This window comes from Vulpes lagopus, chromosome 11 (genome assembly GCF_018345385.1).
Source record: "Vulpes lagopus strain Blue_001 chromosome 11, ASM1834538v1, whole genome shotgun sequence".
Classification (NCBI taxonomy): Eukaryota; Metazoa; Chordata; class Mammalia; order Carnivora; family Canidae; genus Vulpes; species Vulpes lagopus.
The window spans coordinates 74465257-74490858 of record NC_054834.1 but is presented as its reverse complement, the minus strand read 5'-3'; the positions used below and the strand labels follow the sequence as shown (position 1 = coordinate 74490858).

General features: G+C 46.2%; 2 protein-coding genes across 5 annotated transcripts in view; both read left to right on the top strand.

Annotated features, from left to right (window-relative positions):
• DPP3 (dipeptidyl peptidase 3) overlaps window positions 1–1857 on the top strand; it is a 34085-nt gene extending 32228 nt beyond the window's left edge. For all 3 annotated transcript variants that reach the window (XM_041722309.1, XM_041722311.1, XM_041722310.1), the window contains exon 18: window positions 1321–1857. In XM_041722309.1, the coding sequence (XP_041578243.1) occupies window positions 1321–1493 (173 nt within the window). In that variant the 3' untranslated portion in view covers window positions 1494–1857. The remainder of the gene's footprint in view (window positions 1–1320) is intronic.
• A 602-nt stretch (window positions 1858–2459) lies between these two features.
• Window positions 2460–22854, top strand: BBS1 (Bardet-Biedl syndrome 1). 2 transcript variants are annotated; one of them, XM_041723250.1, is made up of 17 exons: window positions 2460–2585; window positions 2938–3014; window positions 3128–3162; window positions 6620–6892; window positions 7008–7054; window positions 7186–7224; window positions 7343–7415; window positions 9708–9839; window positions 11154–11260; window positions 12567–12687; window positions 12853–13011; window positions 14442–14511; window positions 15356–15514; window positions 18007–18140; window positions 19069–19203; window positions 19860–19946; window positions 20172–22854. In XM_041723250.1, exons 1-17 carry the CDS (start codon window positions 2539–2541, stop codon window positions 20256–20258), a joined length of 1782 nt encoding a protein of 593 aa, XP_041579184.1. In that variant the 5' UTR covers window positions 2460–2538; the 3' UTR covers window positions 20259–22854. The 2 variants fall into 2 exon arrangements, with proteins under 2 accessions (XP_041579184.1, XP_041579185.1); XM_041723251.1 differs by having other exon boundaries at window positions 2531–2585; window positions 2941–3014.
• Window positions 22855–25602: the final 2748 nt, after the last annotated feature.

Below are 25602 nucleotides of genomic sequence, written 5' to 3'. Positions count from 1 at the left end.
TCTTGGGGATGGAGAGATGAATCAGACTCAGGACTGCCTCAACCAGTCCATTAGGAATAAGACCTAGAGAGGAATGATCACACCCAGGGAGTGTTAATAAGCGCCCAAGGGAGCCAAACGGTGTCTGAACACTTAGAGAAGGGAAGATCACATTCACCTTTGAGGGAATCTGGGGAGGAAGTAGTTAAACTAAGCCTGAAGACCAAGTGGGATTTTCAAAGGGATGGTGGTCATGGTGGTGGTGGTGATGATGATGATGGTGAGTAACTTTGGAGGACTTCCATGTGCCAGTCACTGGGTAAAAACTTTCAATGGATTAACTCCCAACAGCCCCATGGGGAAGTTATTGTTTCATTTTTCAACTGGAAACTGAGACACTGAGGGGCTGTGTATTTGCCTGCGGTCAACAGTTAGTGGGTGGCAGAACCAGGATTTAAACATGTGCTGTCTGAACCCAAAGCCTGTGCTCTTAGCTACATACACCCCACAGTGCCACAAAGCATGACAAGCTCTATGAGTGGGTGGAACAGTGAAAGTATGTCGGAGGGAAATGCTTCCCATGAGGACTCAGGGGACCCTCAGAACAGCCCATGAGTTAAATGGGTGCCCCTTTAGTTCTGCTGGGTGCTCAAGATAATGATGCTAGTGATAGCTAGCACTTGTTGAGCATTCATTCAATGCATTATTGTATTTAATCACTGTAGCTTCTTGAAAGAAGAAGCCCTGGGTATCCCTGGGTGGCTCGGTGGTTTGGTGCCTGCCTTTGGACCAGGGTGTGTCCTGGGATCGAATCCCACGTAGGGCTCCCTGCATGGGGCCTGCTTCTCCCTCTGCCTGTGTCTCTGCCCCCCCCCCCTCTGTGTCTCTCATGAATGAATAAATAAAATCTTTTTTAAAAAATAAAAATAAAAAAAGAAAGAAGAAGCCCTGTGCTCACCCCCACTTTATAGGTGAGGAAAATGAGGCTTGGACAGGTTGTGAAACTTGTCCAAGGTCCCACAGTAGTCAGAGATGAAACAATTGCTGGACTGTATGCTCCTGGAGGCCAAGGACTGTCTATTTAACCTAACACGGCACCAGAGTATACACTTATTAAGTGAATGAATGAATGCAACAATTCGTTGAATACTCCCTCTTTAATGCTTCCTTCCTCATCAGGTTAATGTAGAGATTAAATTAGATAAGAAGACACTGAGCACAATTTTTGGCACATGATAAGAGCTCAGGAAGACTACCTGCTCCTATGATTATGATTGTGATTATCTGCTTCCTATTAAGACCTTTACCTGCTGATGTTTTTTTTTTCCTTCTCCTCTCCAGACTCAGAAGTACAGCTTCTCGAGTATGAGGCCTCTGCTGCTGGCCTCATCCGATCCTTCTCCGAGCGCTTCCCAGAGGATGGGCCCGAGTTGGAGGAGGTCCTCACTCAGCTGGCCACAGCCGATGCCCAGTTCTGGAAGTGCCCCAATGAGGCCTCATCCGACCAGGCTTGAGAGATTTATGCAGCTCCTCCCACAACTCCACCAAACCAGGGCTGCAAGTGACCCCCCTTTCATTTGTGTGCTAGGGGAGGAGCAGGAGCTCACACCTTGGTGCTACCTCAGCCAAGGGTGGTGACACTAACCCCTTCCGTTTGTCGGCACTTGCCAGTTTACCGAGTGCTTCTCCTGTGTTATCTCATTTGATCTGCACTGCCCTTGGAAAGAGTGGGCAAGGCCGGGCTCCTTATGCTGCTTCCCAGATAAGGGAATGGAAGTTCTGAGAACTGACTGTCTAGATGCTACAGGACTCAAAACCTCTCCCAATCCAGTGCTCTTCATTACTTTTATAACCAGAAAAATAAACATTAGAAACAACTACCATCTTTGGAATTTGTGTGAATCTTTGATTTTGCCTTGCTTCTCATTTGCTCCCAGCAGGGCAATGGGATCAAGGCCTGGGGAAGGGAAGAATGTCAGTTTAGGTTCCCCTCCACAACAGGGTTTTGATAACACTTCTAAATGATACACAGCCATGAGGAGGAGCATAGCTCGCTTTCTGCAGTCCTCCTTTGTCGCATTATCCTGTATTTAAAAATATTCCAGGAACCTAAAAACTGGAAACTCAATTTCAGTCAATCCTAGGATTTAATATCTTAACACTGTGTTTTGTTTCTCTGAGCACAGCCCTCTAGAAGAACATAGCCCCTTTTCAACCGGATTAACCATGAGGAGGAGGAGGGTGTAGTGGAGTCAGTTTCACTGCTCAGAAACACTGAAAGGCTGCTCTCCAGGCCAGAGGGTCCTGCCAATAATCCAGAAATTGCAAAGCCAAGTTCCGGCTGGGAAGGAGCAAAAAATAAATCATACAAGTTGGGATGAGGAACTGCGCCTCAGCAGGCAGGAACCCAACTAACAGGCCAGCATATTCTGCTGGGTAACCCCGGGGCCGGAAAGCTGAGCGCCCGGAACCTTTGTACGCGCTCTTCCAGAGCCCGAGCACTTTTCAACGTTGCGCGGCGGCTGGCCGCAGCCGGTTGCCAAGGTGACGCCTGAGAAGATGGCTGCTGCGTCTTCGTCGGATTCCGACAGCGGCAGAGCTGAGAGGTGAAGCCCGGGGATTTTCGAGACCTCCTTTCTTACAAATGTAGAGAAGGGGTCTTGGGCCCCGGGATCTGGGCTCCTAGGTTCTCAGAAAGCGCTGGCGTCCTTGAAGGAATCTTAGGGAAACTGAGGCGCAAATCAAATAGGGAAACTGAAACGCAGAGTGAATGGACGTGCGCATGTGAATGATTCGAGGTCCCTCGGTGAGCCTGTGATGGAGCCTGGACTTGGCCCCAGACGTCTGTACCCCCATTTCAGAGGTCCCTACACACTTCCCTCCCAGAGACTAGCTCCTGCAGAGCGCTCTTCCCCTCGCTTGGGACTCAGCTCCCATCTTTTCCCCTTCTCTCTCCAGCAGTGAGGCCAGTTCGAAATGGCTGGACGCACACTACGACCCCATGGCCAACATCCACACCTTTTCCTCTTGCCTAGGTGAGTCTCTGGGACCGGGAACCCCTGCTGGGGAGATGGAGGCTAATAATGGTTCTGTAGCGAAGTCTCAAGGATTGTGAATCCCTGGCTCATGGCCTTTTTGTGTTTTCCAGCGCTGGCAGATTTGCACGGGGATGGGGAGTACAAGGTAAGCCTATCACCCCTGCAGAAAGAACCAAGATGCCAGGTAGTATCAGAAGTGAGATTTCCTGTTGGCTTCAAAGGAGCTCAGCATAATCTAGAACTCATGTGTACCCTGAAAAAGTACATTTAGTGTCAAATTTTATTTTTACGTGGATGGTGAAGAGAACCTGTTGATTTCATAATACAGACTGCAGAAAGTAAAGCAGAATGAAATGCTGCTGGGGGTTCTACTAAGACAAAGCCTCTTAATTTTGTTAATTTGTAATTTCTTGTTGGAAGGGTACATCTCTTAGTTGGGGGTAGGGCATTGAAACCTGGAGAGAAAGTAAAAGGGAGGGAAGTGGAAGTTTTATGTTTTTTAAAAGGGCACAGATTTTAATATTGGCCATGAAGCAATAATTGTTGAAGTTGGATGGCAGATATTTGGGGGTTCATTATGTGAGTCTCTCTGCTTTTGTATCTGACTAAAACTTTCCATAATAAAAATGTTGAATTTTAAGTTTAATTTAAAACATAGAGAAAAATAAATAAATAAAACATAAAGAGATGGGACGCCTGGGTGGCTCAGTGGCTGCGTGTCTACCTTCAGCTCAAAGCGTGATCCTGGAGTCCTGGGATCGAGTCCCACATCGGGCTACCTGCATGGAGCCTGCTTCTCCCTCTGCCTATGTCTGCCTCTCTCTCTCTCTCTGTGTCTCTCATGAATAAATAAATAAAATCTCTAAAAATAAGTAAATAAAACAAAGAGAAATAAAATATAAATGGATTAATTTAAAAATTAAAGGTACAGGTTTTTAAAAGATTGAGAAATATTTTGGGCTTAAAGAAGGTTAACTTATATTGAGTATCCATTTCTTTTTTTTTTTTTTTTTTTTTTTGAGTATCCATTTCTGGGCTAGACCCTCTTTGAGGATTTTCATATACATAGATATTATTTATTCCCAATTTATTAATTGGAAAATAGATTCAGAGAGGATGAGTAAGCTTAGTAAATTTGTAAAAAGTGGCATACCTGGGTCTGTCGCATTCCCGGTTATGTGTTCCACTGTTGCTCAGCCATGGGAAATGAACCCACAGTGGGCATGCTATTTGGTCCATTAGAGGATAGGTCTGGGGCAGCCCGGGTGGCTCAGCAGTTTAGCGCCGCCTTCAGCCCGGGGCGTGATCCTAGAGACCCAGGATCAAGTCCCACGTCGGGCTCCTTGCATGGAGCCTGCTTCTCCCTCTGCCTATGTCTCTGCCTCTCTCTCTCTCTCTCTCTCTCTCTCTCACTCTGTGTCTCTCATAAATAAATAAATAAAATCTTAAAAAAAAAAAGAAGATAGCTATGGAATGATATCACTTTTTTTAAAGATTTTATTCATTTATTCATGAGAGGCACACAGAGAGAGGTATAGACATGGGCAGAGGGAAAAGTGGCTCCCTGCTGGGAGCCTGATGCGGAACTCCATCCCATGATCCTGACCTGAGCCAAAGGCAGACGCCCAACCACTGGGGCACCTGGGTGCCCCAGGAATCATACTCTCTATGGAAAGTTCAGCAGAATTTGGCAGACTTTTGCCTCCAAATTCCTGTCCATAAAGCATTCTGCAATTTGACAAGTGTATAGTGAACCCCTACTGTGTGTCAGGCATTGTGCAGACACTAAGAAATGAATCAGTACATAGTCAGGAGGAGATACAGACACTGGCTTTAATTTGCCCATGATACTAACAGAATACTGTGTGCTTGGCGCTGGGTTTATAGCAGTGAAAGATAAAGAAATCACAGCCTCAATAACACGTGAAATGTGAGATGCTTTTGTGTAATAACTTTTTTAATGCCTAGCTTTGTTGATTCCCAGCATCTGCTCAGTGCCTGGCACAAATTAGGTACTCAGTAAATAGTTGTGGAGCTAATGAGTGGATGCTAAAATTGAATATATGGAAAGTATTTTGGGAGCAGCAGGAAGAGAATAGTGAAATCTACCTGGAGTTACCAGGAGGCAGTAACGTGCAAACTGGGTATTGAAGGATGAGTGAAATGTATCAAGAAGGAATGGAAGACAGAAGGGGGAGGACATTCCAGGCACAGGGAACAGCACAAGTGGAGGCACAGAGGCTTGGAAGTATATAGCATATTTGGAAAGAGTAAATTTGGAGTTAGAAAGTGAAAGTCAATATAAAATAGTAGTGGGATGCCTGGGTGGCTCAGTGGTTGAGCATCTGCCTTTGGCTCAGGGCATGATCCTGGGCCCGGGGATCCAGTCCCACATTGGGTTCTCCACATGGAGCCTGCTTCTCCCTGTGCCTATGTCTCTGTCTCTCGTGAATAAATAAATAAATAAAATCTTAAGATATATATATCATATATAATATGTCATATATATATGATAGTAGTTAAGACACTGGCTTGGGTTCAGACAAACCTAGATTCCAGTCCTAGCTCTACCACTTCCTTGAGTGACTTTTACCTAACATTTCTGAGCCACAGCTTCCCCATCTGTGAAATGGGGCTAATACTAGTACTTACCTCATAAACTGTTGAAGGATTAAATGAAAGGATGAATGTAGTTCCTGGTGTGGCTCTGGGCACACTGTACATTCTCAGAATCCAGATGTTCTATGGCAGCCCCCACTCTGGCTGGAGCATAGCAGGGGTGGGAGGTGATGGAAAACAAACTGGAAACCAGATCAGAGAGGCCTTGAAAACCTCACATGGGAAGGATGCCTGGGGGACTCCGCGGTTGAGCGTCTGCCTTTGGCCCAGGGTATGATCCCAGGATCTGGGATATAGTCCCACATTGGGCTCCCTGCATGGAGCCTGCTTCTCCCTCAGCCTGTGTCTCTCATGAATAAATAAAATCTTAAAAACAAAAACAACAAAAAAAAAAACCTCACATGGAAAATGAGCTTGCATGGTGGCCACAGTGGAGGAGGGATTAGAGAGTGGAAGAGAGACTGAAAGCTTGATTTTCCTGTCTGCAGAGCACATCCTGCTCTGCAGACATGCTTGTGCTTCCTTAGCTTTGTTCCCATTTGGAAGCCAGGCCTCAGGCCCAGATAGGAGTTTCTAGCACCCCCAGACTTCACCCACTGTCCACTATCTAGAATAGTGCCTGGCATTGAGCAGACTCTGAAGAAGTGTTTACTGAATGAATAGTGAAAACATCATCTGCCACCTACTCCTCACTAGCACTCGCCAGGCTCCATAATTCATCACCTCATTTGATTTTCACTACAAGTGTCATGAGGTGGATATTCCCATTTTGCATGTGGGAAAACTGAGCTTAGGAAGTTTAATCAGCCTTCCCAAGGTCACACAGCTTGCAAGCCTTATTTGCAAAGTCTTCTCGCCCTCTACTTGATGCACTGGTGTGGGAATGGATGAATGTGCACTGGCAAAAATGCTAAGCCCAAGAAGAGAGTCAGTGGAGGGGTCTTTGGACCTTGAGCTTGGAATAAGCCAGCCTCTTTCTACAGCTGGTGGTGGGGGACCTTGGCCCCAGTGGGCAGCATCCCCGCCTGAAGGTGCTCAAAGGACCCACGGTTCTAACTGAAAGTCCGTTACCTGCACTGCCAGCTGCTGCAGCCACCTTCCTCATGGAGCAGCACGAGCCCCGGACACCAGCTCTAGCGCTCGCCTCAGGCCCTTGTGTGTATGTATATAAGAATCTTAAGCCCTACTTCAAGTTCACCCTGCCCCAGTTGCCTCCAAACCCCCTGGAACAAGATCTTTGGAACCAGGTCAAGGAGGTGAGTGATGTTGGGGATGGGAATCAGAAGACAAAAATGGCGGCCACCTGATCCATCCTCGTTCCCTGCCTGACTCGGGAGCTCACAGGCTTAGCTTTTTTCCTTGCTGTCCTAGGACCGGATTGACCCCTTGACACTGAAGGAGATGCTGGAAGGCATCCGGTGAGAGCCCACTTCCCCCATATGCCCTTCATCCCTTGCTTAACTCCCCTTCATCCCAGTGTTCTTTCTCCATTTGACCCCCAGCACCCTATTCCTCCACTAAATCTACCATGGTACCCCTCTCCTTTCAGGGAGAAGGCAGAGGTGCCTTTATCTGTACAGTCACTCAGGTAAGGGCCTGTGGCGGGCCAGGGTTCTGGAAGCTCCAGGGGGAAGGCAGTAGCTCAGGAGTGGCACTGGAGGGAAGTAGACCCAGGGCATGCAGATGCCAGTTCTCTGTGTGTGCAGGTTTTTACAGCTGGAGCTGAGTGAAATGGAGGCATTTGTGAGCCAACACAAGTCCAAGTCCATCAAGCGGCAGGTAATGCCCCTTCTCTCTTTATTTCCCTGTAAAAAATATGGAAAAATTTTTTTAAAGATTTTATTCATTTATTCATGAGAGACACAGAGAGAGAGGCAGAGACACAGGCAGAGGGAGAAGCAGGCTCCATGCAGGGAGCCTGACGTGGGACTCAATCCCCAGTCTCCAGGATCAGGCCCTGGGCCGAAGGTGGTGCTAAACCGCTGAGCCCCCCGGGCTGTCCTGGACAATTTTTTTTTTTAATTTTTTTTTTAAATTTATTTATGATAGTCACACACACAGAGAGAGAGAGAGAGGCAGAGACACAGGCAGAGGGAGAAGCAGGCTCCATGCACCGGGAGCCCGATGTGGGACTCGATCCCGGGTCTCCAGGATTGCGCCCTGGGCCAAGGGCAGGCGCCAAACCGCTGCGCCACCCAGGGATCCCCGACAATTTTTTTTTTAAAGACAATGTAACATCACTGGTAAAGTTTACAACCAAATCTGACTAGTTTCACTTTGCAGTTTCCTTTCCAGCCTGTGCCATACATTTATGGTCAAAAGCTGTAGAGCCTTCTATGTTTCCAGTTAACAGTGGCAGTGCTGAATTGATATATAGTTATATAACTTTATGTAATTTTTATTGTCTCAAGAGTAAAGATAAAATATTTTCATTAGAGAATAAATAGTAGTGTAAAGGAGAAATATAAATGACTATTCTCACTACACAAAGGTACTCTTTCTTAGCATTTTGGTACATTTTCTTCGTAAACATGCTTTATATTTTCTTCCCCTGAGTACGTGATACTATATTTTGAGTATTTAAATAGTCTTTAAGAACTCCATTCTTAATGGTCCCTTAATTATTTCATTCTTAATTATTTCATTTATAATTTATGTAACTATTCAGATACATTGGATCTGAATGTATTTATCCCTTTCATCCCTTTTATTCACTTCAAATTTTTCTTAGTTATAATTATAATGGTTTTATTAGTGAACCTGTTCATTAAACTCTGTTGGTTACTGGCTAGAGGCTGGCCCTCAGTCCAGTCCCAGAGCCTCTGTCTGTGTTTTAGCAAGCTTCATGGGAACCCTCTACTTCCTGGTGAAGCCAGTTACGCCAAATTCCTGGACCCGAGCATGCCTTGGCTTTTGGCTAACTGGAGACCAATGCTATTCTTTCCTGACGATCCGCAACTCAAATCCACAGTTACCAATATCTTTAAGTACTTACAAAATCATCAAGTGAATTAATTATTGCTTAAAAGATGCAGTTTATAGGAGGGAGGAAATCTTTCCAAGATATATATGTCATGGTTATATAATTGGGAGCCATTACTATCCACGTTTCTGTAACCTTTCTCTTTCGACTAGGCATTGAAGAGTGATTCCTCTTTTTTAGTCTTAAAGATTATCACACAATGAGCAGTTTTATCCAAAGAAACATTTTCGTCCTGCTACATTATTTTTATAGGAGAAATTTCTAAAAAGGGGATCATCCTGTTTTGTATTCTCTCCAATCACAATCACAAAAGGAACATGTGCCCACTGTAGAAATTCTAGAAGTTCACAATGAAGATATATTAACATCACCTGTGATTTCATTGTCCAGAGATAACCAGTTTTTGTATTTATGAGTTTAACCTTTCCAGAATGTTTTTTTATCCAGATATTTTTTAAACCAGGATTGTTCTAATGTAACATTTTACCTATTTTTTCTCTTTTTTAAAAAATTTTTAAAATTTTTTCTTTTAATACATTAGAGGTGTTCTCCTTGTCATTGAATCTTTTAAAATGTGATTTTTGGGGATCCCTGGGTGGCGCAGTGGTTTGGCGCCTGCCTTTGGCCCAGGGCGCGATCCTGGAGACCCGGGATCGAATCCCACGTCGGGCTCCCGGTGCATGGAGCCTGCTTCTCCCTCTGCCTGTGTCTCTGCTTCTCTCTCTCTCTCTGTGTGACTATCATAAATAAATAAAAAAAATAAAAAAAAAATAAAAATAAAATGTGATTTTTGTCTCCGCCTCTCTCTCTGTGTCTCTCATGAATAAATAAATAAAATCTTTTTAAAAAAGACATTAAAATGTGATTTTTAAAATGACTACATGGTTTTTGATCAAATGGAGATTTTTAATTGTCTTAAACAAGCCTCTTTTTTAGAAAGTTAGGTTTGTTGCAGTGAACACTTTTGTCACATCTCTGACATTCTTTGTCCTCCCTCACCCTCTTTCTCCCCTCCTTTGGTATCCTTGGGCTGTCTGTGGGGATGGTGTTGGGGATCCCCCTGGGTGACTCCTGAAGTCCTCCTGCAGACAGTCATCACCACCATGACCACCTTAAAGAAGAATCTGGCTGATGAGGATGCTGTGTCCTGCCTGGTGCTGGGCACTGAGAACAAGGAGCTCCTGGTGCTGGACCCAGAGGCCTTCACCATTTTGGCCAAGGTCAGTGTGGGGCCTGGACACAGCTAAGGCCCAGGCTACATTCCCTCCCTCTGTTCCCCCGTACCTCCTGCCCCTAGTTCCTGGTAATACACATTGTAGAAAAAAACTTACAAAATGTAGATAAGCATAAAGAAAAAAATATATGTCCAAAAAATACCACCACCCACACTGTCTACTATTAAAGTTTGGCATGTCTTCCCAGAATTTTCATACTGAGACACAGATATATAACTTATAAATAAATTTTTCACAAAAATGGCTTAGTGATATAGGATCATGTAGCCTGCTCCTTTTACATAGTAGTAGCTCATTGATGTCTGTCCATATCTGCATAAAACTGTTCAGCCTTTTTTTTTTTTTCTTAAGAGAGCACGATCAGGGAAGGGACAGAGGGAAAGAGACAATCTTTTTATTCCTTTTTTTTTTTTTTTTTTTGGAAAGAGACAATCTTAAGCAGACTCCACACTCAGCATGGAGCCCGACGTGGGTCTCAATCTCACAATCTTGAGATCCTGACCTAAGCCAAAACCAGGAGTCAGATGCTTAACCAGTTGAGCCACCAAAGTGCCCCCAGCCTTTTTTTTTTTTTTTTTAACTTTATAAAGTTCATTTTTTTAAGCAATCTCTACACCCAATGTGAGACTCAAACTTATGACTCCAAGATCAGGAGTCACAAGCTTCACCAACTGAGCCAACCTAGCTCCCCCACATAAGCCTTTTTAAAGGCTACACAATATTCATTATATAAATATACCATGATTTATTTATCTTGTCACCTAGGGTATAGTTAAGTTGTTTTCAGTTTTCATTATTATCAGCATCGCTACAGCAAACTTCCTTGCCCAAACATCTGTGTGTGTTCATCTTAATAATTATTTAGGATGCATTCCTAGAGGGCCACCTGGGTGGCTTATTTGGTTAAGTGTCTACCTTCAGCTCAGGTTATGATCCCAGGGAATCAGGCCCTGCATCATGCTCCCTGCTCATCAGAGAGCCTGCTTCTCCCTCTTCCTCTGCCCCTTCACCCTACTTATACTCTCTTTCTCTCTCAAATGAATAAATAAAATCTTTTTTTTAAAAAAGGATGTATACCTAGAAGCGGCATAGTTTAGTCAAAGGGGATAGACATAAAGGCTCTTGCTACATATTTCTGAGTTTCCCTCGAAAAAAACGTTACAAGTTTAAACTAGGACCGGGTGTGAGTGAGTGAGGAGATTGGAAATTTGGACAAGGAAGCAACTCAGAGGAGTTACTTCAAGGTAAGAAGGATGCGGGTGCCAGAAAAATTGGGATGTTTGAGCCTCTCCTTTGCAGATGAGCCTGCCCAGCGTCCCTGTCTTCCTGGAGGTTTCTGGCCAGTTTGATGTAGAGTTCCGGCTTGCTGCTGCCTGCCGCAATGGAAACATCTACATCCTGAGAAGGTATATGCCACATCCAGGGTCTCTGGGGCCAGGAGGAACAGGGGTTTTGGGGCTGGTATTCGGGAATGGAAAGAGGTGGGAATTTCATAGAGAAGGCTGAGCTCACATGCGTAGGGGGACATCTGGAAGCTGTGTGATGGGGACTGGCAAAGTGCGAGACTGAGCAGGGTGGCTGTAACACATGAGCAGTGCAGCCAGAGATGGGAAGAAGTAAAAATAGCCTTTCATTTGCTGTATGGCTTTATAAGTATGTGACACTTATTTACGCATTAGGTTGATATTCCTTACAACATTCATCTAATTCAAGAAATCTCTTTGAGCACTTAATACGTGCTATGTATTAAGCATTATATAAGGTATCAGGGATATGTTGATATGTTGATAAATGATATAAACATAGTCCCTGCATGCTTTGGAGGAAAAAAATACAAGCTCAATGGGGAAAAATAATAGGTCCAGGGTAATCAGTGAAAATCCCTGTCTGTAGAGATAATGTCGAAGGTTAAGAAATAGCTAGTTGTTTGAAAAGTGGGGAAGAAGTGTTGTAGGCAGAGAAAACTTGAGCAAATTCAAGATGGGAATGCCACTGACATGTGCCCCTCAAGCTTGATGGGAAAGGAGGAGGGCAGAAAGAGGCATGTGGGAACCAGGCCTGGCTAATGCATGACCTGTTAGGACATGATAAGGATTTTAGATTTGAAAACTATTACAGGGTTTTAATCAGAAGAATGATATGAAACATTTATATTTTTAAGAGATTACTCTGCTAAGTGGAGAGTAGATTGGAAGGAGGCCCAGAGACCAGAGGGAGGCTCTCAGATGGGTCATCAGATGGGATATAATCAGCAGACTTGGTAATGAAGAAAGGGAGCCATAGCCTGTGATTGGTAGGCAGGAATTATCTCTTCTTTCTAGATAAGAGAAGCTAAGATTCAGAAGCCAGGAAACTGAAAACAGTGCATTTACACAGAGCAGACCTCTCATGCATTTCTGATAAATTCCTGAATTGCCTCAGACTGCTAGCACTTTATCTAGCCTAAGTTACATGCACTGTAAACTGTTCAATGCCAGGTGATCACACAAATCACTGTAGTAAAGGCAGCAGGGAGACGGAAAGAAAACACACTTCATGTTATCCAAGGTCACACAGGGGCTAAGTGGTAAATGTGGAAATAATACTACAGTCGTCGACTTTTGGGCCAAAGCTTCCTTCCAGGATAGTCTGTGGGGCTTAGAAAGAGGACGGTCAGCGAGGGAAGTAAAGAGGGTTTCTCTGGGGCTTGGAGAGTGTGTCTTTATTCCACAGAGACTCCAAGCGCCCCAAGTACTGCATCGAGCTGAGTGCCCAGCCTGTGGGTCTTGTCCGGGTACACAAGGTCCTGGTGGTGGGCAGCAATCAAGACACCCTGCATGGCTTCACTCACAAGGTGTGGCTTCCGGGCAAGCATCATCCCCAACCCCCTCCACATATGTCTCCCTGGTCCCCCTTAGCAAACTGTTCCTTCTGGTGTCCCTTTCCCTGCAACTCCAGCTACCCCGTCTTTCCACGCTGTGCCCTGACCCTCCCGGTGTAAGAAGCTCTTCCCTCCCAGGGTAAGAAGCTGTGGACAGTGCAGATGCCTGCAGCTATCCTGACCATGAACCTCCTGGAGCAGCGTTCTCGGAGCCTGCAGGCCGTCATGGCTGGGCTGGCCAATGGAGAAGTCCACATTTACCATGACAAGGCCCTGCTCAATGTCATCCGCACCCCGGTGAGCTGCTGACTCCTCTTTGCCCCCTCTGGGGCCCCCTCAGCTGCCTCTCCTGATGCCACCCCTGGTGACCTTGACTTCTGATTTTTTTTTTTTTTCAAGATTTTATTTATTTGAGAGAGCACGCGCAAACACGAGCACAACGGGCAGGGTGGGCAAGTAGGCAGAGGGAGAGGGAGAAGCTGACTCCCCACTGAGCAGGGAGCCTGACACAGGACTCAATCCCAGGACCCTGAGATCATGACCTGAGCTGAAGGCAGATGCTTAACTGACTGAGCCACCCAGGCATGCCACAGATGGATTTTTAAAAATCTAGATGATACTGTCTTCCAGTTAAACGTTTGGTCATTTATATTTATAATGTAAGGTGACAGCCAGCCAGTGACATAGCTAATTCAAATATAAGTGAGACTAAAGCAGAGCAAAATACTGACAAAGCACAGAGTGGTGACTGGGGGTGGTGGTGAAGGATAAATGGTAGAATTCACGAGTCATTTCCCAAAGCAAATGAGAATTCTGCTGGGCCCTGGAACAGTTTGCCAAGCGGCTACATGGGGGAAGAACATTCCAGACCAGAAACACATGAGCAAAGGCTGAGAGGCACAAATATTCTTTTTTTTTTTTTTTTTTTTTTTTTTAGGCACAAATATTCTTGATTAAGGAATCCAGGTGGCTTGATAAGTTTGGACCAGAGTTTCTCAAGCACTAAGTTTGAGTTATTAATTTAATGGGTTGCAACCAGCAACAGAAAACAGAAAGTTGGGATCCCTGGGTGACGCAGCGGTTTGGCGCCTTTGGCCCGGGGCGCGATCCTGGAGACCCGGGATCGAATCCCACGTCGGGCTCCCGGTGCATGGAGCCTGCTTCTCCCTCTGCCTGTGTCTCTGCCTCTCTCTCTCTCTCTCTGTGTGACTATCATAAATAAATAAAAATTAAAAAAAAAGAAAAAGAAAACAGAAAGTTCAGAGTATATTACACAGACACCTACAGGCTGTTGGAAGACAAGTGGGGTGACCATTAGGGGATGGTAGAGGAAAACAGAAAAGGCAGGTTGAAGTCAGATGTGAAAGGCCTTGAATTGTTCTAACACGACGGACGAAAGCCATTGGAAAATTTTTGGCAGAAAATAGACATGATCATTTTTGTATTTTTGAAAGGCATCAGTGTGAAGGATGGACTGGGAAGAAACACTAGGCTGGGGGCCTTTTAGAAAACTGCCCCCAGAAGCCTGGGACATTTAGTCTAGAACCGTGGCCATGGCAGTGACGTTAGAAGGGAGATGAGAAATAAGGGGAATATTTTGGAGGCAGCATTGGCCTGGTCTTACCTCATGTCTCTATTATTATATCTGGGGTCTCACAACCTTATCACTCCACCTATCTTACTCTCCAAGATATTTTCCTCTTTAAACTCTGGTGTTTCCATTCTAGGATGTGGTAACCAGCCTTTGCTTTGGCCGCTATGGACGGGAAGATAACACTCTCATCATGACTACACGAGGTGAGCGGACTCGGACCTGGCAAGGGTTTTAGAATTAGGTGCGAAGGTGACACAGATCCTGGGAAGGAATAGTGGATGTGAAGCACAGGCAGGCCTGGGTTTGGAAAGCAAGGCCTACAGACACACATCCTGTCTGGAGCTAGCTCATCAGCAATTTGATAGCGTCATATGGCCAGTGTCTCCAGTTCTCCCAGTCTCCTCAGTACCTGCCATAATGCAGGGAACATCACAGTCAATAAGTAACTGCTAATGAATGAGTAAATGAATGGTAGGACATTGTTAAGATAGGGATGCCTAGGTGGCTCAGTCTGTTAAGTATCTACCTTTGGCTCAGGTCATGATCCCAGAGTCCTGGGATCGAGCCCCATCTCAGGCTCCCTGCTCAGCGGGGACCCTGCTTCTCCCTCTGTCTCTGCCTGCTGCTCCTCCTGCTTGTGCACTCTCTCTTTCCCTGTCAAATAAGTAAATAAATAAAATAAAATAAAATAAAAACAGGGATGCCTGGGTGGCTCAGCTGTAGAGCCTCTGTCTTTGGCTCAGGGCATGATCCTGGAGTCCCAGGGTCGAGTCCCACATTGGGCTCCCTGCATGGAGCCAGCTTCTCCCTCTGCCTATGTCTCTGCCCCTCTCTATGTGTCTCTCATGGATAGAAAGATAAAAGCTTAAAAAAAAAAAAACCCACAAAAACAAAAAAACACTGTAATCCTTCTAGAAATCCAGAATCTTGGCAGGAATACAGAGATGGACAGAAATGGCTCTATCTAAAGCAGAACGTTTGTGGAGGAAAGACCAGGAATGTTGAGCAGAACTGAGCAGATCTGTTTCTGTCTGTCTACTTCCCTAGGCGGTGGCTTGATTATCAAGATCCTGAAGCGTACAGCAGTATTTGTGGAAGCAAGAGGTGAGGCAGGCCCCCCACCAGCCCAGGCCATGAAACTCAACGTGCCGCGGAAGACCCGGCTTTATGTGGACCAGACACTGCGAGAGCGGGAGGCTGGCACCGGTGAGACTCAGACCAGGTCCTTCCTCTTCCTTCTCAGTTGCTCCGAAGCAGCAAGAACTGAGTGATCCTGCTTCAGAGCACTGATGAACCCACCTCAGTGCTCTAAGCACTGGGTGACCTGGGTAGCCAAGCAGGTGTCCTGCCTCTGGAAGTCCAGAGACTGCCGAGGAGGTCCACTCTGCCTCAAGGTGGAAGATGCTGTAGGTGAGGGCAGGTGTACTTTGAATGCAGAGGAGAGAACAGTTGCTTCTAGATGCTGGAACTCTCACAAGAGAAGTAGAATTGGACCAGCGTTCTTCTTTTTCCTATTCAGTGTTTCTTGCTTTTCACTCATTCTTCCATTCGTTCAGTACCTGCGATTATGCCAGGCCTTGTGCCAGGTGCCTTGAAATAGGTTAGGCCTTACCTGAGGAGCTCAGTCTACCTTGCTAACTTCATGTTGCATGACAGGTGTAGAAGAGGTCTCTGTAAAGAGGTCTCTAGTGAGGCTCATAGGAATGAGGAAGTTGGCATAGGAGCCTGGGAGAAGCTTCAGAGGGAGGTGACATTGGACTTCGCCCTGAGATGATTATAAGTCCACCAGCAGAAAGGGGTAGGGAAGGGAGATTCAGGCAGAGGTGTGAGTGGAGGCATAGGACCCTACCCGGATTCAAGCAACATCCACCATGTGGTCATAGGTGCTGTGCAAGAAGGCCGGGTGGCAGAGCAGAGGCTGGCAGGGTAGGTGAAAGCTGGTTCCAAAAGGGCCTGGAATACATAGATGTTTGATTGATTCTAGATAGTGGGGGCTGGGAAAGATGTTAAAAATACAGTAACTCAACCAGCTCTGTCTTCGAAAGTGACCTTGTTTATACTTTTAAACGATAAATTGGAGGATAAAAGAGCTAGCAGCTCTTAGAGCCTAGAGAATCCCAACAGAAGCAATTGAAACATTTGAAAAATAATTAGGAAGTTCTGTAAGGTGACCAAATATAAAATATACAAAAATCAATTACTTGGTATATACATACCAAGAATAACCAGTCAGAAAATATAATGCAGAATTTCCTTTCACAATAGCAACAAAATCCCTAGAAATAAACCTAACAAGAAAATATCAAAGAAAGTTCCAGAAAGAAAGTTCCAGAACTGCTGTCCAGGACATAAAAGACCACCTGAATGATGAATGATGAATGATGAGACTTTCCAAGCTGTTGATTAATTAGCAGCTTCTGAAATTAATCTAGGAAGATAACAACATTACAGGGAAAATCCCAATAGGGTTTATTTTGAGGACTTGACCAGTTGATTCTAAGAGTAGATCTAAGTAAAATTTGCAGGTGGGGGTGAGGATTAGGAACAAGGTGACTTAGCCAATCAGGAGAATGAACTATGCAGCTGTAGGAATTGGCAGCTGTGCTCCAACTACAGGAACTGACACCAATCGGGGCACATTTAGAAAGTCCAAAAACAGACCCTCATCTCTGTGGAAGGTCAGTATATGTTAAAGATACCATTTTAGATTAGTGGGAAAAGGAGAGAAAGTCCAAAAAAGCATAATTAGGACAACTCGCTTCTGGAAAAATACTTAGTACTCTACTTCAAACCAAGCACAAACATTAATTCTGGGTAAGTTAAAAATAAGTTGTAAAAGTACCAGGGCAAAAAAGGAAAGATTAATAGATGGGGTAACATAAAGATATCAAACTTCTGGGTGGCAGAAGCCTCCGCACACAAGTAAAAGAGCAAGAGCAGGCTGGCAAACCAGTATGCTGAGTCTGGAACAGAGAGTCCCAGCAGGAATGAAGGTGGAGCAGGCTCTGGCAATGGCTTTGAGGAACAGTCCTCAGACCTTGGCAGACCTCAGCCAATAGGGCAGAACCTGGGTCACCAAGTGGAGGGGATGCAGTGGCGGAGGCAGGGAGGTGAGATGGGCTTCCTCAGCGCTGAGCTGGAGGTGTTGATGGGACGTCCAGGGGGAGGTGACTATAAGGCAACGAGAAGCAGGAGGCAGGCCCAAGTGTCAAGCTGCTGGAGATGCAGTGCACAGTGTTGTGAGTGGACATGGGCTGGGCCCTGAGTGGGGGCACACTTGGAAGCAATGAGTCCTCACCCTCAGGAGCTTCCAAGTTGCTCCTCACTGGGGTGCTCACAGTCTGTGGCAGGACATAGACTGTCCAAAGGAGGAGGATGGAGGACAAGACTCCAGGGAACACCGGCCCTTAAGGCAGAATCAAAGGAGCCAACCAGGAGACTGGGACTGTGCGGGTAGCACAGTGTTAGGAGACCAGGAAGGAGGTAGCCGCGTGTGTGCCACAGAATCCAGTGTTACTGGCAGGTTGGGCTACTGCTTCTCCGTGTTCTGTTTCCCCACATCCCCTACCCTCTCAGACCTTGCCTTCGTCTTGCATGTCTGACAAGCCACCCATGTAGGACACCCCTCTCCCCCGCCTCTGCCCCCTCCTACATTCCTTTACCTCCAGCACCTGCCCTCTTTGTGCCCCTCTCCTCAGCCATGCACCGGACTTTCCAGACTGACCTCTACCTGTTGCGCCTCCGGGCTGCCCGTGCCTATGTGCAGGCCCTCGAGTCTAGCCTGAACCCTGTGTCTGTGACGGCTCGTGAGCCCCTCAAGCTGCACGCTGTGGTAAGCTTCCAGGTGTGCAGGGCAATCAGGCTACCTCAAGGCCAAGAGGGCAGAGGTCAAGGGTGAATAGGAGCCCCTCAGCCCCAGAGCCAATTCTGAGTCCACTAGGCCTTGTGCCCACTTCTCATCTCCCCTAAGCCCAGAGACCAAGTCTCTGTCTTCCTTCAAGAAGGTGCTCTCCTCTCTGTTGTGCTGCCTCTTCTTGTGCACTTGCTGTGCACACCTCCTTCTTCCCAGGACTGGAGGGACTCTGACAGCTATGGTACAAGGAAGAAAGCTATTCACTCAGTAACTCCAGGCAGCCTGAGGTGTTAGGACTGCCTGGTATAGGGAAGGGAAGTCCTGAGACTTGCACAGGAAGAGGAGCCCCTGCTCCTCAGACACAAGTGACCACAAGGTCATCTGGGCTCTGGCCAGCACTAAATGGGTCCCGGAGGTATGCTGTCTGACCCAATGGGGTTTCCGATTTCTCTTTCCCTAAAGGAAGTGGATAGATAAGAGACAGGAAGAGGCTGCAGACTAAGTATGGCTAGGAGGGAGGAAAATGAAGTCACTGTGACCACCATAGGACGAGAGTAAGCAGGGGGCAGAGCCTGCAAAAAGAATGGCGGGGACAGTGGTGAGGCCATAGGTGGGAGTTGTGGCTTAAATCCCCAGCCAGCTTTGCCTCTGACCAACTTGCTGAGTGACCTGCATCTAGCTCCTAACCCCTCTCTGGGCCTTTGCTGATCCCTGTACAAATAGGAGCCAGCTTTCTGTGCTCCCAAGGGGCCTTTTGAGGAGCAGGGTAGTGCATTAGAGCCGTTGGAAGAGGGTGTTGTGAGGACATTGATGAGAGAGCTGGAGGACAGGGCCAGGACACATTGGACTCAGTGGCTAGGTCTGTTGGTCCTAAGGGCTTTCTCTACCCACCCCACTTTCTCCACAGGTTCAGGGCCTGGGCCCCACCTTTAAGCTCACACTTCACCTGCAGAACACCTCAACAGCCCGACCCATCCTGGGGCTACTGGTCTGCTTCCTGTACAACGAGGTGCTCTACGCCCTGCCCCGGGCCTTCTTCAAGGTACTGGGCCCACTTCACTGAGACATGGGGTGAGAAAGACCAGGCCAGGGTCTGGTCTCTGTGATGTGCCCACAGAGCCAGAACAGATCAGCGGTGAGGGACCTGGCAGGTGGCTGGCACACGGCAAGGACCTCTGGGGAGAATGCACACGACCTGCCTCAGCTGCTTTTCTCCTAGCCTGAGAGAGGTCTCAGGGAGCCACACAGACCTTGTCCCTCTTAGAAGGCTGTTGGTGCCGGGATCCCAGAGTCCATCCTACCTCGCAGCCATGCCTGTGTTGGGAGTGGAGCTTCCTTCTGCCCTGAGGAGAATTTTCCACAGAGAAGGACTTGTTTCCCCCCAGGTCCAGATTTGATCCTAAGTTGGGAAGACCAGAAACTGAGAAAGACCCTGGGACTTGGTTGGGAGTCAGGAGTTCTGGGTTTAATCCTGGACATATATGGGGTCCTAGAATGTCTACTCCCCTCAATGAATCTGTATGCTCTGTGAATGGGCCTGTCAGCCCTGCCCACCCTGCTAGGGTACACTGATTGCAGCTTCTTCTTTTTTTTTTTTTTTATTGCAGCCTCTAAAGCAGGCATGAGAGTGCTCTGGAATCTGCCAAACACTGTCCAGGCACGAAGACTGATTTCCTACCTCTTTGTCCCCAAACTTAGGTCCCCTTGCTGGTGCCAGGACTCAACTACCCCCTGGAGACCTTTGTAGAGAGTCTCAGTGACAAGGGCATCTCAGACATTATCAAGGTAGGTCGCCCACTGGTACTACATGGGGAGGACAGTGAGAGTGAGGTGGGCATGGCCCTTAGGTGGCTTCCAGGTCATGTTGGGGTCTACAACCTCCCCATCCCCTCTGACAGAGCCCTGGTGGCCTGTGACTGGGAACAGTGCAGACCAGGCCAAGCTTGGTGTTTGCAGGGAGCAGGGAGTAAAAGCGGCCTGCTCCTACTGCCATAGGCACTTCCTCTATAGGTGCTGGTGCTTCGTGAAGGCCAGAGCGCACCCCTGCTGAGTGCCCATATCAACATGCCCGTGAGCGAGGGGCTGGAAGCCACCTGACCCCTGGACTGGTGTTGAAGCCCCTGCAGAATCAGGACCAGGAAGATTCAGCCCCTGAATCTTGAACTGGGCAGTCAATGGCCCGAGGCCTGTTCTCTGAGCAGCAGCGTGTTGGGGCTACACTTTCGTTCTCTTGTCCTAAGTGTCTCCTTTCTAACCACCCTATCTGCTGGGTGACCAATAGAAGCAGGTCAGTGAGTACCCAGGAGGTTCAGCTCCCCACTCAGGAAATCCCAGACATTTACCCACTGGATTCTGCTGCCCCTCCATCCTCCCCACTTATCTCCAGAAATCACACCCAGGTCCAAAGGAAGATCTCTGCAGTACTTAAGGTGAGATGAGGGGCATAGGCCCAGGCTTCTCCTTTGCTGCTTTCCTTAGGTACACTACTCCTGTGTTGCTTCAGGCGTAGGTCAGAATTGGCTATGGCCTGACCTGGGATAATCAGAAGTTTTTCTTGGGCAAGACTGGGCTCCCTGTTGCTGCCTGGGGTTCCAGAGGCTTAGCTTATGCTAGCTCAGCTTACAGGTGAAACATGTTCTGATTTTTCCTTTTGAGCTAAACAAGGGACCCCTTCTTTATATTCGGGGGGTCTAGGGAATAGCTGCCTCTTCACAGGGTGCTTTCCTGAAATTTGGGCTCAACGAAAGTCTCAGGCCTGTAATGCGCCATGAAAATTGCCAAGGGAAGAACTGGTGCCAGGAAGGCATAGAGTATCCTTGCGGGGAGCTAGTGGCCCCCCACCCCCACCAGGCTTCTGTAGACCACACAACTGCTGCTCCTGACTTGGATGCTCATGTCCAGAAAGAGCATCCCAGGAGAGGAAGGCTCAGTTAGAGCAGAGGTGGGACTGGAATGCACATGAAAGGGGTTTGAGAAAGTGGCACAGGAGGCAGAAGCCCAGAACTGCTCTTCTATGCCCTGGAGCCCAGATCAGTGGAAAGCGCACTGTGCAGTGGTCATATAGTATGAGAAAATTAGCTGGAAAGGCATTGACCAGAGGTGTTGAGTGAGGCTTACCCTTGAAGAAAGTCATATGTTTAGACCACAGTCCTGGCCCTCATTGTCTCCTGGAGCTCTGTCCAGTCTGCCTATTAGGCTGGTGCTAACAGGGCCACCCTGAGCCATTTGTGAACCAGGAATCCTGCTCCTTGAGGACCTATATCTGCCTCTATCTGATCAGGTGCAGGCCAACACATGACAGGTATCTCAGGCTTGTGGGAAGTTACCAAATCCTTCTGGCTAGTTTCCCCACATGTAAAATGAGACAGTGTGACCGGATTCAGCTCTAGCATCCTGTGATCTTGGCCACCATTTTAGAGGAAATGAAGAGTCACCTCCAGAAAGGGGATATTTGACAGGAGTAACCACCGAGCTTTTCCCTTTGATACCAAGGGCCCCAAATCTAACTGCCCATGGCCAGGCAAAAGCCTGTATGTCCAGGACACCAGTGAGGGATTGGGGTGACACAGCTCACAGCCCACTCTCCTAACCCTTCCAAGGAATGCATTCTGGGGCCAGGTTAAAAGTAGCATGGGGGGTCGTGCATGGGCAGCTCAATTGATTGAGCATCTACTCTTGATCTCAGCTCAGGTCTTGATCTCAGGGTAGTGAATTCAAGCTCTTTGTTGGGTGTGGAACCTACTTAAAGAGAGAAGCATCAGGTCTGAACCAAAGAAAGAGTCCATCCCCCTCTGTGTATAGTCTGACTACTCGCAGGCATAGATCAATTGGATCAGAATGGTGTAGGGTCTGGTGCAAGCCAAGTGAGGCACAGTTGGAACAACAAGCAGGAGGTTTAACCTAGAAATGGAAAGACAAATACAGAGAATATCAGTCAGTCAGAGATTTCAACTTAACCTAAGAATTTCCTAAGAGAGCTTATCAGAGATGGAAAGGCCTGCCTTAGAAGGTAAAAAGCCCCTTGTCACTGGAGCTGCGTCACTGGGGTTGGGCTATCTTTTTGCAAGGTTGTGTCCTGGGCCACATGACCATAGAATCTCTTCTATCCCAATCAAGTGATGACTGTGTGAACTTGGAACAAAAAGTCTGATCTGGATTCTGTTTGTAGCTATTCATAATGATGAAAGTGGAGAAACTTCCTATGCCCAGCACATAAGGAGAGTTTGTATGATGTAATACTACATACCTATATGAACTGCATTGATGTACACAAGTGTACATAAAGCAATATGAAACCAGGGACAGTGCATGGTACCTAGCGCCCTCACTAGTTAGAGCTCCAGGAGATTGTGGACATTAGGGAAGAGGAGAGTTGGTCTCTTAAAACTTATTCTTTCTAAAAACACATACCTACTTAGTACTATAGAATTCATTTATTAGCAAGAGAATAGCCTTTCCACATTCCCTGGTATAGCTCCCTTGCTACATTTTCAGTTCTCTTAGCTATTATTTTTTTTTTTTCTCTTAGCTCTTATTTTTTTCAGTAATCCCTGAGTCTAATGTGGGTCTTGAACCCATGACCCCAAGATCAAGAGTCACATGCTCCACTGACTGAGCCAGCTAGGTTCCCCATTAGCTATTTATTTTTAAAACATGCTTCAGGACCCCTGGGTGGCACAGTTGGTTAAGTGTCTAACTCTTGATTTTGGCTCAGGTTATGATCTCAGGGTCAGGAAATCAAGCCCTGTGTCGGGCTCCACTCTGAGTGAGAAGTCTGCTTAGGATTCCTTCTCTTTCTCCCTCTGCTCCTACCCTGCCCCTGTTCATGCTGTCTCGCTCTCACTCCCACTCTCTAAGGAAAAAAAAAAAAAAAAAAAAAAAAAAAAAATATATATATATATATATATATAATATATATATGCCTATATATATATGCCTATATATATAATATATATATATTATATATATTTTTTCCTTATACTACTATAAGCATAAGTACTATACTACTTATGCTTATACTACTATAAGCATAAGTACTATACTACTACTACTTACACTACTATATGCTATACTACTCTTGCTTGATTTATCATTCTAGACACTATCTGTTGGCTCCCTATTGTAACAGAGGAGGCTTTAGCTCTCTTGTGACAGTACCTTGCTCCCTTTTCTACCATTTTTAGGTAGATCAATACTCAATGTTTAAATCGCTATTTATAGGGATCCCTGGGTGGCCCAGTGGTTTAGCGCCTGCCTTTGGCCCAGGGCGCAATCCTGGAGACCCGAGATCCAATCCCACGTCAGGCTCCCGGTGCATGGAGCCTGCTTCTTCCTCTGCCTGTGTCTCTGCCTCTCTCTCTCTCTCTCTCTCTCTGTGTGACTATCATAAATAAATAAATAAATAAATTTAATAAATAAATAAATTGCTATTTATATTACTATGTGAAAGTTATTCACTGCAGAGTTGACAATTGGGATATAATTAAATTACTTTTTAATTTTTTTGTGGAGTTAAAATTGCCTTTTTTTTTTTTCATTTGCTTGATTTTCTATATATACCAATTGTTAGTTCTTCCCCCATTTAGTCTGACAGTTCCTTTTTTTTCAGGCACTTCATTTCATCCCCTGCCTCAGTGAGTACTGTTTGCTCCCTAGAACTGCTGCAGAGCATTTTTCTTGACTAGATCCTCTGATTCCTAGGCTCCATATCTTCATCTTTCTTTTTTTTAAATTTATTTTTATCTTTTTTAAAGATTTTACTCATTTATTCATGAGACAGAGAGAGAGTGAGAGGCAGAGACACAGGCAGAGGGAGAAGCAGGCTCCACCCAAGGAGCCCAACATGGGACTCCATCCCCGGTCTCCAGAATCAGGCCCTGGCCTGAAGGCGGCACTAAACCACCAAGCCACTCAGGCTGCCCCCCCTTTTTTTTTTTTCTTTAAGATTTTATTTATTTAGGGCAGCCACGGTGGCACAGCGGTTTAGCGCTGCCTGCAGCCTGGGGTGCGATCCTGGAAACCCAGGATCGAGTCCCACATCGGGCTCCCTGCATGGAGCCTGCTTCTCTCTCCACCTGTGTCTCTGCCTCTCTCTTCGCTCTCTCTGAATGAATGAATAAATAAATCTTAAAAAAAAAAATTTTATTTATTTATTCATGAGAGACACAGAGAGAGAAGGCAGAGACATAGGCTGAGGGAGAAGCTGGCTCCATGTAGGGAGCCTGATGTGGGACTTGATCCCAGGACCCCGGGATCACAACCTGAGCCGAAGGCAGATGCTCAACCTCTGAGCCACCCAGGCATTCCTATATGTTCATCTTTCATAGCTCTTTTATCTTTCATTTGGTGAAACATATCCACAAGTACCTTCTTTAAAAAGTCACTAGAGTTAAAATTTTTAAGACATTTTCTAAAAAAATCTTTATTCCATTCATATATGTGTGATAGCAGGTCATAAAATTTGAAATTGAAAATAATTTTCATGTAAGATCAATTTTTTAAAAGATTTTATTTATTTATTAATGAGAGATACAGAGAAAGGCAGAGACACAGGCAGAGAGAGAGGCATGCTCCATGCATGGAGCCTGACGTGGGACTCGATCCTTGGTCTCCAGGATCATGCCCTGGGCTGAAGGCAGGTGCCAAACTGCTAAGCCACCCAGGCATCCCTTGCAAGATCATTTTTAAGGCAGTATTCCCCTGTGTTCAGATTTTTGGTAATGCTGTTGAGAAGTTCCATGCCATTTTTGCTCCTGACCTCCTTTTTCTCTGAGGTTATAAAATGTCAGGACATGTCTTCCTGCGTGTCATTATTTGTTGTGCTGTGGGGTAGAGATGTATATTCTTAACTTGCACAAAATTTCGTTTCCTTGAGTGATTTCTTCCCATTTTCTCTGTTCTCTCTGGAATTTTCATTAAACCCAACATCTGATTAGTGGTAATTCCAAAGAGAACACAACTGATCATCTATTTTCTTCTCCTTTCATATTGTCTTTCTGTACAACTTTCTTTTTTATATATATATATATATAAGGTTTTATATAAAATATAGCAGAGGGAGAAGCAGGCTGCCTGCAGGGAGCCCAATACGGGACTCAATCCCAGGACCGTGGGATCATACCCTAAGCCAAAGCCAGACACTCAACTGCTGAGCCACCCAGGCACCCCTCTGTCCAACTTTCTGAGGGATTTTTATCTTTCACCTCTTCTCTGGAACTGTTTTTAAAATTCCATTGTTTTAATTCTCAACTCTTTCTGTTCTCTGTTCAGTCTTTAACTGTAGTATCTTTTCTTTTTTTTTTTTTTTTTTAATATTTATTCATAAGAGACACAGAGAAAGAGGCAGAGACATAGGTAGAGGGAGAAGCAGGCTCCCTGTGGGGAGCCTGATGCAGGACTCCATCCCAGGACTGTGGGACCATGATCTGAGCCAAAGGCAGAC